Raw genomic sequence first — 13,807 nt, 5'->3', positions numbered from 1 at the left:
CCAAAGCTCTGGTTTTTAGGGCTTGTTTGTGTTGAGATGGCTCCAAGAGAGCTGGAACAGATTTCTTTTTTCTCTCTTGGTCTCTCTCCCCTCTCAATCTGCAACAGAATTGATGTTGGATGTCGTCCTGTGGCAACACACACTGGAAGGCAGCTTTCACTCTGTGTTTCGATGAGCCCTTGGAAGCTTGTGTGTTTTTTCTCAGCCTTCCCCACTCTCCCCCTTGTCTGTTGCAGGGAAAACCAGGAGCACGTGGGTTACCTGGCCCCAGGGGACTACCTGGCCAAGAGGTAAGAAAGGTGCAGGAGATGCTGACATGTCTTTGGCCATGCTGTGTAGTCCAAACCTACTGGAGGGCACTGGCTTGGCCATGGCTTCAGACACCTTTCCTGCTTTAAGCAAACTTCCTTTCTTTCATAGAGTTATACAGCTGGATGCAGGGTCTTGTAGATCATCTAGTCCAGCCCCCTTACAATTCTGCTTGATGCAAGAAATCTGACAGGTGGCTCTCCCTAGCCAGCTTCTGCTTGAAGAGAGGTAGAGAGAGACCATCACCACTCTGGCAACTGGGTCCATTGCCAAACTGCCCTCGTGAACAATAAGTATCTCCTTATGTTCAGTCCAACCCATCCTGTAACCCATTAGGATCAAGTCCTGCTCTCTGAGGCTGTAGAGAACAAGGCATGAACCTCCTATAAGTAGCAGCCCTACATATTTTGCAAGAGAGCTGCCATGTCTCCCCCCATCTCCCCCTCAGGGTCCCTCCAGACCACTAATCTGGGGCCAATGGTGGTCTAGAGAATAGAGGGCCAGACTAGGACATTGGGAGTCAGGAGTTCAGCCAGGAAACTCACTGGGGGACCTTGGGCCAATCAGTGCCTCTCAGCCCAATCTCCCTCACAGGGTAATTGTGAAGTCAAAACTGGGAATGGGAGAACCATGTATGTCACCTTGAGCTTTTTGAATAAAGGTGGGACATAATTGCAATAAATAAAATATTTATTGAGTAGTCATCCTGATTCACTTGCACAAAGCTGACTTGGAGGTTTAATTATATTTGGTCTTGATAGAGCATTCTTTCCTGATTTGTGGGGCAGTTATACAACAGTGAGCATTCATCCTGCTTTCACACTGATTTTCTTGTGGGCTGTTTATATGCATTTCCATTAACCATTCATTCATCCTACACTTTTCAATTAATTTTCCCATTGCTTTCCAAACTGCAAAGTCCACTTCAGTTTTTTAAAAGGGTGACAGAGCCCTTTAGTCCACCATAAATGGGCTCTGGCATGTGCAGTATTGGTGGGCTGGAAGTCTCTTCTGTTCCTTCTGCCTTTCCTCACAGGACTTTCTTTCCATGCTGCTGATCATCTTCCTCGCCTTCCTTTGACCTCATTCCACTTTGATTAATGCAGCTTAAATTTGCATTTGCCTTTCTTGTTTAATTTGCAGCCAAACCTCCTTGATGACTCATGGCAATCCTGAGATCCTTTTCTGGTGTACTGCTTACTGCTTCCAGGAAAATACTTTGCAGTAGTTGCACCAGGTGGTGCTTGCATCTTTAAAAAATAAGTTGTAAGCCAACTCAGTTCTACTCAGAGTAGAACCACCGAAATTAATGGATTTAAGTCCATCATGCTCATTACTTTCAATAGGTCAACTCTTGAGTAGGACTAGCATTGGATACAACCCAGAGGGAAGATGCCTTTTCCTTATAGAACAATTACTTGACTTTGCTCTCCTGCAACTTACTAATGAACCAAATAAAACCCATTTTATGAATTAACTGCCTAACTGGATGACAGCCCTGTTTTGACCTGTCTCCCATTTTCCTTTTGTGATCCAGGGTGATGAAGGACCAGTGGGACCACCTGGCATCCCAGGGGCAGAGGTAAGAGAGATGAAGAGGGTTGTCGTTGTTGTGGGTGGGTGTGGAGAGTTTTTTAAATTTTTATTTTGCTTTGCTAGTGAGACGGTGCAATGGCACTTTCTCACCCTGGCGCCATTGGGCCAGCCCTCAATTATATTTAGTGCGACCACCTCACGGTATACCAATTATACAAATTTCTATAATTTACCCCAGATTATCTAGTGAGGGACTTGTGTGAGGGAAAACTTATTGATTTAGAGTCTCAGGCAGAAGTTTATCAAACGAACACAAAAAGTTTTATTAAACAAAGGAAGTTGTATTAAATGAAAAGCTTTATTAAACAAAGTGGGCCAGGAAACGAGTTCTTTCAGGTAGAATTTAACTTATTTACTTTAACTATAAGATGTCTTAGGCTTAAACACAGTATTATAGGTACAACTCTTCTTAAACTTCAGTTACTAAACATCAGTTGGTACACTTCAGGTAGATAAATATTCAGATTTCCAGAAGAAATGATAAAATGTTCAAATCAGTGTATGTCACTTAGATAATACAATACTTTCAGCACTATACTACTTCCTTCACAGCTTAATCCTTTGGTTCTTGAGTGAGGGGCATTTTTCCTCAGTTATCCCCTCTCTTAACAATCCCGATATATTATAAATGGTATTACAGACCAGGGGATCTCCTCTCCCCTTGTCACTGGATTGGGAGTCTTCAGTACCTAGAAGAATTCTCCCCTCCTGGCTAGACTGACCCCTCAGGGAGCCTGAATTCCCATAGGATCTGTTTTTCCTGGTTCAGACTCAGCCCTCCTAGCATACTCCTGTCTGGACACCTTCCCCAGACCCTCAGCCTGGTCTCCCTATCCCAGCTGCGAGGCTCTGTCCTCTCCCTATGGATAGTCTCCTCAGAGTGTATCTCCTTTCCCCCTCAGAACCCCTTCACCCTCTCTCCCAACCTGAAACCTGTCTAACCTCTCCAAACCAATCATATCCCTCCTCCGGAACTCTGGCCAATCAAACGCTGTTGCCAGTCAACCATTTGCTGGCAGGGGGAAAAACAAGCACTTGGTGACCCAACCTGCCCAGCAAACAAACTTTTCTGTCACAGCTAGTTTCTAACCAGGGCTTAATTTCAACCATTCCTTCCCCCACCCCCTTATCCCCATGGCTTTAAACACAGAATATATTTTAAGGGTTCAGGCTTCAAACATGTTGAATAATAATAAAAAGAGTGCTCTGAGCATGTGCAGAGTGCATTTTGCTCACCACCGCGCTCTGAACAGGTTTGAATCTCTGCTTCCATGCCCACCTTTTTTTTTTTTAAGGTAACTGACAGCCCTGTTTTGGTAACCAGAATATGCACTTGGCTTGTCCCCTGCTTGCTTTTAGATACTTGGTCAAGGTCCTGTTATTTCAGTGAAACTATTTCAGTTGCTCCTCATTTTTTGTTCATTGTTGCTTTGTTTGTAATGAATATATGAATATATATATATATTATTTTAAAAACTGGGTGTGGGTGGGTATATATATTTGTGTGTGTGTGTGTATGTATCTGCACACACACACACACACACCATTTTAATGTATTTCATAACTAATGGTTAGATTGGCTTGAGAGTCAGCACATACAGAAAGGAGGGACTGAATTATTTTAATTAATCCTTAACCTTCATGGGGTGGGGGCTGAATTCCATTCAGAGTCAGGCCATCTTGTTTTTGCAACCTTCTCCCAGTTCCTGACTGGTGTGACAGGTTACACAAAGGCTTCTTTAAGGGCATGCTGACTAATTTGGTCGAATTTGGTGACCTGGTTTTCCACTGGCACCACCATCTTGAATTCTCTCCAACTCAGGCTGAGGCAGCTGTGGAGGTTCTAGCCCACATGATGATGGTTATTTACATTTATTAGTTGCTCCCCCCTCCCCAAAAAATGTGACCTTAAGTCATATTCATAAGTCAAATCCATGGGATTCAAAGCACATTTAACACATATGGTTTTCCCCAGGGCACTGTATTTTACCCCTCACAAAGCTACAATCCCCATGATTCTTTGGGACAAGAAGTGTATGGCATGGATGTTACCTTACATAGTCCAAACCAACTTACAGATAAAGCAATCATGTTTGTACTGATTCCTGTGCCTCTTGCTTCCGCTCCTGACAGTGTTTTCTGCACTTGTATGTGTGTGTCATTTTTCAGGGACCACTTGGCAGGAAAGGATTTCCAGGCAAACCAGGCCCTGATGGCTTAAAGGTAAAGATGGCTTTGTTTAGGACACAAGAAGGGAGGCATTTGGGTAAAACGTGGTGTTAAAATCCAGGGAACCCTACTGCTTAAGTTTCAACATGCTGTGCATTTGAAAGTTGCTTCAAATGGCCATTTTTTACTATTCTTTCTTGCTCTGGAAATTCCTACTCATGGTGGTTTCTGTGGCAGAAAGAATGATGGTGCATATTTTTGGAAGCCACAGAGTTTTATTATTAACCATTTTAAAATGTCTTCCCTTCCCACCACCATCCTTTTTCTTTCCATCAATCTGTTTTGGATTTTCTCCATCTCTCTCTCTCTCTCCCCCCCCCCCCCCGCAAAATAGTTCTAGGGCATGCTTCTCTCCCCTTCCGATTCCTTCCAGAGATAAAAAAATGTAACTCTTGAAACTGAAGAACAACAAGGCATCCCAAGCAGCCTTTCTGTAATCATGGGGCATGGAACCCGAGAGAATGCAGCTGCTGTTGCCATAAGACTCCCCCCCCCTTGCCCCCACTGCCACATCCTGTGTAAATGCTGTGCTAATTGGATGCTTTTCTGCCAGGCAACCATGCCCTTTGCACGATTTTCAGCATATTTGCAGCTTGGTTAAATCTCTGCTACTCTTTAATTTTTTTGGGGTTAGCGCTAGGTGCTGTACTGAATATAGGAGCAATACTGGGCCTGCCCAGAAGACCTAGGCTCTGCTGAGCCTTATTGCTCCTCTGCGCTTCATGGCTCAGTTCAGAGATCACATCAAGCCATGGTTAAGGGAGCTTAACTGTGGTCTTAATAAGTTGTCTGCACTGACAAACCATGGCCTCCAAACTGAGCAACTGTGGCTTAGAGTGTGTTTATAAACCAGCCTCTGTAGGAAGTCTGAAATGGCAAACCAGAGTTACAATCTTTGCTTTATTTCCCAAGGCTGTAGCACCCTAATGGGAAACAGCACAGCAAAGCAGCTTTCTCTGTATGTTTGGAAACTCAAACCATGGTTTGCTGTGGTTTCTGAATTGAGCCTGTGTCACATTATTGTGTTGTGGTGAAAACAGTAGTGTGTGAAGAGAGGAAGGGTGTCCTTTATCCATGTTGTACTTACAGTTTGAAGTGGATCCCTGGCATTTGTCCACCACAGTTTTGCAAAGACAAGAGTAGAGAATCTCTTTCAGCCCGAGGGGCCACATTCCCTTCTGGGGAACCTTCCAGGGGCCACATGAGAGTGCTGGATGTCACATGAACCAAGGGTGGGCAGAGCACTGGAAGAGATTCTTACCTTTGTATAATAGACTACATTCCAGCCACTCAAGAGTCCAATATATCTTCAGCCACACCCAACTTCTCAGTCTTCTATCTGGGGAAGCCAGGCATTACCATAGTTCAGTGGCATTCCAGCCAAGCCATATCAATTCAAGAGGGCATGGATCAGGGCTAATGAGGGATATGGCTTGGTAAGAGTCCCTAAAGGTAAAGGACCCCTGACAGTTAAGTCCAGTCACGAATGACTCTGGGGTTGCGGTGCTCATCTCGCTTTATTGGCCGAGGGAGCCGGCGTACAGCTTCCGGGTCATGTGGCCAGCATGACTAAGCCGCTTCTGGCGAAACCAGAGCAGCACACGGAAATGCCGTTTACCTTCCTGTCGGAGTGGTACCTATTTATCTACTTGCACTTTGATGTGCTTTTGAACTGCTAGGTTGGCAGGAGCTGGGACTGAGCAACGGGAGCTCACCCCGTTGCGGGGATTCAAACCACCAACCTCCTGATCGGCAAGCCCTAGGCTCAGTGATTTAGACCACAGCGCCACCCGGGTTTTCCACCACTGTGTAAAGGCATGCCTTCTCATTTGTTACCCTGTGCAGACTTTCAGTAAACTGGAAGGAACCTATCTGTGCCAAGAGTAAAATGGCCCTCAGTCAACACAGGCCCCATCTGCACTGTATGTTTATTATAGCACTTTACCCCAAGATTCCTGGGAAGTGTAGTTTGCTCAGAGTGCTGAAAATCTTTAGCTCTGTGAGGCACCTCCTCCTCCTAAGAGCTCTCAGCACCCTTGGCAAACTACAGCTCCCGGGATTTTTTAGGGAAGCCATGTTAAAGAGTTGGGATCTTTTAGAATACAGTGGTACCTCTAGATACGAACGGGATCCATTCTGGAGCCCCGTTCGCATCTAGAGGTAAAAATAACTAGCGACGGCACGTCTGCGCACGCATGCGCCGCCTTTCGCTGCTTCTGCGCATGCGCGTGACGTCATTTTGAGCGTCTGCGCATGCGCAAGCGGCTAAACCCGGAAGTAACGTGCTCCGTTACTTCCGGGTTGCTGAGGAGCGCAACTCGAATGCGCTCAACTCATAGCATATTTAACCCAAGGTATGACTGTACATCTCCCTTCAGCAACAGTCAGCATGGCCAGTGATCTGGGGTAGTGGGAGTTATAGCCCAACAAAATTTGGAATGCACCAGGTTGGGAAAGACTGCAATTGGGAAGCAGAGAGTCTAGTGAATAAAGAATTCTTCTTTGAACTCTATGTTCATGAGCAAACCTGTCTGTCACAGTAATAAGTTTGAAAAACTCTTTGCAAAATTTTAAGTGTCACATGAATGGTAAGTAGTAATCCTACTCTGGTGCTTCTCTCGTCTTGATTCAGGGTGAACCAGGGAATCCAGGGCGACCAGGAAAAGTTGGTGATCAGGTAAATGTCTTGCAGAGCATTTTGCTCATTTCTTCTTGACCCTATGGCATGGTAGTGATTTGTTTGTTCACTGTAGCTTTGATAGCTGTGGCTGTGGCTGTCTAGGAAAGCCACCTTTCTGGATCTGAAAATGTCTTATCAGAGCAGCAATTCCCTGAAGTGTACAAGAGACAGTTGTAAAAATGTACATGTGCCTGAACAGGAAATTGTTATGTGTAGATTTAAAGACTCCAAAACTCACGAGGCAATTTGACCATGTGTGGAGCATGTATGCCCAAAGATACATACGATACAATACGATATCTTTATTGTCATTGTCCCATACAGAACAATGAAATTGAAAATCTATATAAGACTTTTAAACTTTAAAAGACTTTAAAAGTGATAATACCTATCACTTTTAATAAAAAAAAATGAAGATATTGAAGGAACAACAGCACCAAAGGTACCAGATGAAGTCTGAATTGGGCTCAGAAAATGGAATTCCTTTTGCTGGTTCTGTGCATCACTAGTTATAATTGCAGAAGTTGTGTGTTTAGCCTAACAGAGTTTAAACATTAGGATTGTTCTCTATGGGTCTTTGCTGAGTGAAAACTTCAGCTAGTGCCAAAGACAATGGCTGCATTTGGACATCATGCTAAACCATAGCTGAGCATAACGAGAATGAGCTTCAGCACCCACTTCCTTTTACTTATTCTTCTTATTTCAGTTAATTTCAGTTTAGTATGTCATCTGAATCCTAAACATGGCTAATACTAATTGCAGTTTGTCTAGACGAGCCATTGTCAGAAACTGCTGGCAACAGCCCTATGTAGTGATGTGCATAGCTGCATCCTTGCAGCCAGCAGCTGCCTCATGTGGTAATTCTCTGAACTGAAGGTGGCTGCTTCTCAGCAAAGAACCTTCCAGATCTGGACTGTCTCCACCCAGTCAGGGTGGCCACTAAATCCTTCTGGGCAGGAAGGAGAATAAAGGGTTTCCTGTTGCAGCTGAAACTTGCTCAAGCAACAAAATATACCTGACCTCTGGTGTGTCTTGCATTTCTGGTGTTGATTTTGTTCCTGCCTTTCCCTCTAGCCCTACCTTCTAGGATGGCTTCTGATCTTGACTTGTAGAGCCCTGAGTCATCTTTCACCCTCAGATCCTTGCTGTTCATTCATCCTGACTCTGGCTTGTATTCAAGTCCTACCTTCCAGGAGTGGGAAGCTCAGGCCCAGGGACTAAATATGGCCCCTCAATCCTCTTTTTCCGGCCCTTGGAACATTCTCTAGGCCACACAACCCAGTACTGACCCTGCTTCACACCCCAAGTGTTTCTGCCTGGCTAGAATGTCTCCTTGAACTCAGGTGATGCCTTTTCTTGTCTGAACGGAAGACAGGGAGCAGTGTGTGTAAAAAACTACCCAATTGTACAAGCTGCTGCACATTGATGATGATAATGATGATTTATTTATATGCCACCCCTCTGACTGAGTTCCTCCAGCCACTCTGGGCGTCTTCCAAATATAAAGTTTGCATTTATTGCTCCTCCCACTTTTGCCTCTGGCTCCACCCACCACTAGCATTGGGTCCTCAGAAGGTTGCCCTGGAGAGAACTTCATATTTTTACAAATTCCTTCAAGGCTTGGCAGCCTGCAATAACCCCCCACCCCCACCCCACCCTGTACAGTATTTTGTCCTCAAAATGCATGGTGGGAAACGCCACCAAGAGACAAGTAAATTAAAGCTAACCATTGTGGTTTCCTTCTGTCACTGGGAATGAAAGGGGGAAATTGGATTATTTCCCAGACGGATTCGGATCAAATCGGTGTGCAGCTGTCTAGCAGGGAATGTAAACATTGATTGATGCCAGCCTGCCCAGATGAAACCGTGTGCCCACGTGGAAATGATCCCTGTTTTAAAACCCGTTGTCAGGATCTTTGCTAGATTGTGATGCCAGGCACTTACTCAAGAGAGAAAAGTCTAGTTCCCCGTAGGCCTGAGGGGGAACCACAGGCATAAAAGCTGTAAAGCCCACATTTGTGTGCATGTTCGAAACCACCAAACTGACCAACTGCTGTTTAGCCTCACAGCCTCTGACATAGTCATCTCATTCCCATGTGACCACAAGGAGTAGCCTGTGGTGCCTTTGGTGAGACCAACTGTGGGCTACTCAACTGCTGTGGCCTGTCCTAGAAGCCATATTTTACAGTCATTCTTTGCTCAGTGGTGGAGCCCTGTTTCAACTGTTTTGCAGTTTTTCATTTTTTTTTATAGCCCACCTCTTTCTCTCCCCCCTCTTGTTCTGCTTTGTTGCTTTTCTGGAGGGCCTTTTCAGTTGTGGCTCCCTGCTGATGGGATGCTCTCCCCAGCGAGGTGCCTCACTTGGGTCTCAATGCTCTGCAGATGGAGTTACATGGCAAACAATAATAGTTAAGTGCCACCTTCTTGAACCTTTGGTGAAAGGTATGGTGGAAGATGGAACACTGTTTGTGGCTGTTATTCTCTTTCCACCTCTTGCCCCTCTCCCCGCAAGACCCTTCCAGACATGCTCTTGAGTAAGAAACGTAGGTCCCTTTTGTACTTAAGAAAACACAGCTGGCCTCTACAGATTGCCACTGGTCTGAGAGTATGAAAGCCAGGCAGTATTATTTTTACTCAATTAGTTTTCTGTCTAGAAATATCACTGTGGAAAATTTCCATTTCCTTACCAATTATGTCATTAGAAAAAGAATGTTGCGCTTGTTCAGTCAAAATGCCTCCCCCCCTTCCCTCTCTTTTCCACCTCCCCCTCCTGCCCCAAACTCCATTGTAGCCTTTGTGTTGGTATAGTTTTGGGTCCTTCTGCCGCCTGTATGGCAAGGAGTTCTTACATTCAGCTTAGGAAGATTTACCAGCTACAGCCATTTCTGAACCAGAATAGCTCTGGTTCCCTCCCTCCTGGACTACTTTAATACACTCTATTTGGGGCTGCCCTTGAATATGGTCCAGAGGTTGCAGCTTGTTCTGAATGCAGGGAACGACCAGCCCCAGGTGTTAGCTATGCAAAAAGTTAGGTAAAGGTAAGGGGACCCCTGACCATTAGGTCCAGTCCCGGACGACTCTGAGATTGTGGCACTCATCTCGCTTTACTGGCTGAGGGAGCCGGCATACAGCTTCCGGGTCATGTGGCCAGCATGACTAAGCCGCTTCTGGCGAACCAGAGGAGTGCATGGAAACGCCGTGTATCTTCCTGCCAGAGTGATACCTATTTATCTACTTGCACTTTGACGTGCTTTCGAACTGCCAGGTTGGCAGGAGCTGGGACCGAGCAACAGGAGCTCACCCTGTCGCGGGGATTCGAACCGCCGACCTTCTGATCGGCAAGCCCTAGGCTCTGTGGTTCAACCCACAGCACCACCCGCATCCCTAAATTTAGCTATGCAAAAAGTCACTTATCCGATCACAAGGAATTAGTACTCAAATCTTGCTATATACACCACAGATTCAATTAGATAGGTTTTTTGTTTTTTGTTTAACTTCCTTGTCTGCCTTTTGTTGGTTGGCTGATGAACAGAGGGAGGGAGGTAAGGGGAGCCGTTGGACAAATTAGAAAACATTTTTTTCCAGGATTTTCTTTGGGTTTGCGGGGCTTTTTGGGGTCACAATTCCATGGTCAGAAACGAATTAGAAATTTCCCCATAGGAATCAATGGAAATCATCAACTCATTGTGCAGATGCTCACTTAAGAAATGATTTCCAGGGAATTCATTGTGTTCGATAAGAAGGAACTGCATGCAGTAGTTTACAACGCCCTAACTGGATTGAAACCCAATAAAATAAACCCAATAACCTTTTCTGTTATTGGAGTTTGCCTGCCCCCTGATCAATTTGGTTTGCCCTTTTCTGCACCTTTCCTGGGTTGCCATATTTCAAAAAGTGAAATAGCCGGTTGATGAGCTTTTTCGTCCAAAGTTGTTGAAATCTCAAAAATAAGAGAAATATGAAGTTTTTGAGCTATTTTTAGGAAAGTTGACACTGCTTCTGACTGCCGTATTCCGGCTATGTCCAGAAAATGTTCCAAGTGCGGTTGTACGATTGATTTTTATGAATGCATTATTATGTTGTCAGTTTTATTTTTGAACTGCTTCCTGTTGAATAGCTCAGCAGCTCTCACGTAGGACAGAAATGGGGAACGTCTGTCCCTACAGATGCTGTTCGGCTCCACTTTCTTTGAGCCTAAACAAGCATGACCAGTGGTCAGGGATGTTAAGAATTGTGGTCTACTAACAGTTGGAGGGTTTCCCACCCCTGATGTAGAAGGTCCAAAGTTGAAACTCTGCAGCCTCCAGTTTAAAAATAAAAAAAGATTTCTAGTAACAGCAAGGCTGGGAATGACTTCTGCTTGAGACCTTGGAAAGTAGACAGTCCATTGGTCTGATTCATTGTAAGCATGATCCTTCATTCCTCTTCTAGTGAGTATGATTAGAAAAACCAAGTATCTATCTATGACCATTAGAAGAAAAAGGCTACTTACATATTTTGATGGGCTCAGGGCAGAGTATCTGCTTGGCACAATGTCCTATATTCAATCCCTGGCACTTCCAGTTAGGGCCAGGAAAGACTTACCGTATTTTTCACTCCATAGGGCGCGCCGGACCATAGGGCGCACCTAGTTTTTGGGGGGGGAATAAAGGGGAAAAAAATTATCCCCCCACCCCAGCCCCCAGAACAGGTCCAGGAGCGGCAGCAAGATTGCGCGCAACCTCGCCGCCGCTCCCAGAGCTTGCGGGGCTGGGGACGGGGGAAGCCTGAGCTTCTCCTGACCCCAGCCCCCAGAACAGGCTGCTATCCGCAAGCCTTTGGAGCCCGGCGGGAACTCCTGCTGTGCTCTGAAGGCTTGCGGATAGCTGACTGAAGCCCGGGGAGCGCAGCGGGAGTTGGCGCTGCACTCCCCGGGCTTCAGGCTGCAGGCTGCTGTCCGCAAGCCTTTGGAGCATGGCAGGAACTCCCGCCGGGCTCCGAAGGCTTGCGGATAGCTGCCTGAAGCCTGGAGAGCGAGAGGGGTTGGTGCGCACCGACCCCTCTAGCTCTCCAGGCTTCAGCGAAAGCCTGCATTCGCTCCATAGGACGCACACACATTTCCCCTTCATTTTTGGAGGGGAAAAAGTGTGTCCTATAAAGCGAAAAATACGGTATCTGAAATCCCAGAGAACTACTGCCTGTCACTACTGTGTTTTCATAGCGCCTGGGGCGCACTGGGTTGTGGAGGGCGGATGGACCCCACCATACACCAGCCCAGCCCTCACCACCGACTCAGCAGACCTGTGCTACTTTGAGAGGCTGGGATTTGATCAGATCCTAGCCTTGCAAAGCAGCTCAGGAGGGCAGCATGAGAAGGATGTCGTGCATCCTTTGATCCCAGCCACACTCCCAAGGGGCTGGGATTGAAGGGTGGGTGGCTGTTGCGTCCTTCTCACACCACCCTTCCCAGATCCCAGCCTTGCAAAGTGGCACAGAGCTGGCTCAGGGAGGACGGTGTGAGCAGTGCCCTCCCAATGCATCTGGGGTGATTGCCCTGGCAGCCCCCCCCATGCTACTCCCCTAGCAGTTACTCTAGACAGAACTGAGCTTGACGGTCCAGTGGTCCATACTCAGCATAAGGCAACTTTCTCTGTTTCCCTGCCTTTTGCGGGGAAAGGAACATAGCTCAGTGCTGGAACTGTTTCACATGCAGAAGGTCCCATGTTCAATCCCTAGCATCTCCTGGTAAGATCTGTCTGAAATTATTGAGAGCCGCTGGCAGTCACCATAACCCAGGTATGGAACCTTTGCTCCCTCCAGATGGCGCTGAACTACAGCTCCCATCATTCCTCACCATTGGCCATGCTTGCTAGGACTGATGGGAATTGTAGTTCAGCAACATCTGAAGTGCCAAACTTCTGCTTTAGATAGCATTCAGCTAGAAAGACCAGTAAGACAGCTTCCTGGTTTTGTATAACTCATTTGAACCATAGCTAAGTGATATAATGTATGCTTCGTATGCGGAAGGTCCCAGGTTCAGTCCTTGACAACTCTAGGTGCCACTGGAAAAGAAACCTGGCTGAACCCTTGACAGCCACTGCCAGTCAATACTGTAGGCTGTACTGAGCTCCATACACTCGGTAATCAAAGGCAACTTTATGCGTTCAAGGCCCTTCTTCTTGGATTGCTGCTGCAGGAATACATATTCTATCCCACCCATCAGATTCCTGTGTTTTATATTGCAGCCCTTTGCTTAGATTAAAGAGAAGAAATATGTAGCAGAGGAAAATCATAAATATAGCACCATCTCTCTCTCTCCATCTCTCTCTGTCTCTCTCTCTCTGGCTTATGGTTGTGGCACTGCCTGTAATTTGTTCCTGGTCTGTTGTGTGTTGTGGCTCCTGCAGGCGCCGAGCTTCAAAGGCCCAACTGTGGTTTTAAAGCGGGACCAGCTGGCTGAGCTGCAGAGGCCACAGTCTGGGAGCAATTGTGTCCCTGCCAGTAGCCAATAAGAGGCTGTGGGCAGTTTTTAAGGGGTGCTGGGCTAATTCATCCCACAAGGAGGACATTATCCCTTTCTCTGTTTATGGCTCTGACTCAAGCAAACCAGAAAATCAATTCTGTTGTTTTTCTTCTCTCTCTCTCTGTCCCCCTCTCTCCACGCCCCGACCCCATGTCACCCTCTTTTTCCCTCTCTTCAGGGCCTGATGGGGTTCATTGGTCCAGTAGGGGAGCCTGGAATAGTCGGGGACAAGGTAAGAATGTGTTGCTAAATGGACTGACTGTATTGTGTTGCAGGGGAGCATGAGTGTGGAGAGTCCTGCTTGAGGCTTTCCAGAAGAGGCTTTTGGCTGACTATTGTGAGAACAAGATGCTGGGTTAGGGGGGCTGGCTTTGGCACCAGACCCTTATATGTAGTGGGAGGGTGGGATGGGGTTTTTCTCAGAAGGGTAGTAGGAGATGGTTGATTGACTGAATGGGTATGGTGAACCTGTTGATGACTGTTAATGACTGT

The 13,807-nt window shown here is 46.3% G+C and overlaps 1 protein-coding gene across 1 annotated transcript in view; it reads left to right on the top strand.

Annotated features, from left to right (window-relative positions):
* COL27A1 (collagen type XXVII alpha 1 chain) overlaps positions 1-13,807 on the top strand; it is a 254,226-nt gene that overhangs the window by 135,905 nt on the left and 104,514 nt on the right. The window contains exons 21-25 of the mRNA XM_083597135.1: positions 237-290; positions 1,847-1,891; positions 4,075-4,128; positions 6,767-6,811; positions 13,494-13,547. Of these exons, the coding sequence (XP_083453261.1) occupies positions 237-290; positions 1,847-1,891; positions 4,075-4,128; positions 6,767-6,811; positions 13,494-13,547 (252 nt within the window). The remainder of the gene's footprint in view (positions 1-236; positions 291-1,846; positions 1,892-4,074; positions 4,129-6,766; positions 6,812-13,493; positions 13,548-13,807) is intronic.

The sequence above is a fragment of the Podarcis filfolensis genome, assembly GCF_964270895.1.
Source record: "Podarcis filfolensis genome assembly, chromosome: Z".
NCBI lineage: Eukaryota > Metazoa > Chordata > Lepidosauria > Squamata > Lacertidae > Podarcis > Podarcis filfolensis.
The sequence above is the reverse complement of the archived record's forward strand: the minus strand, read 5'-3'. Positions and strand labels throughout refer to the sequence as shown.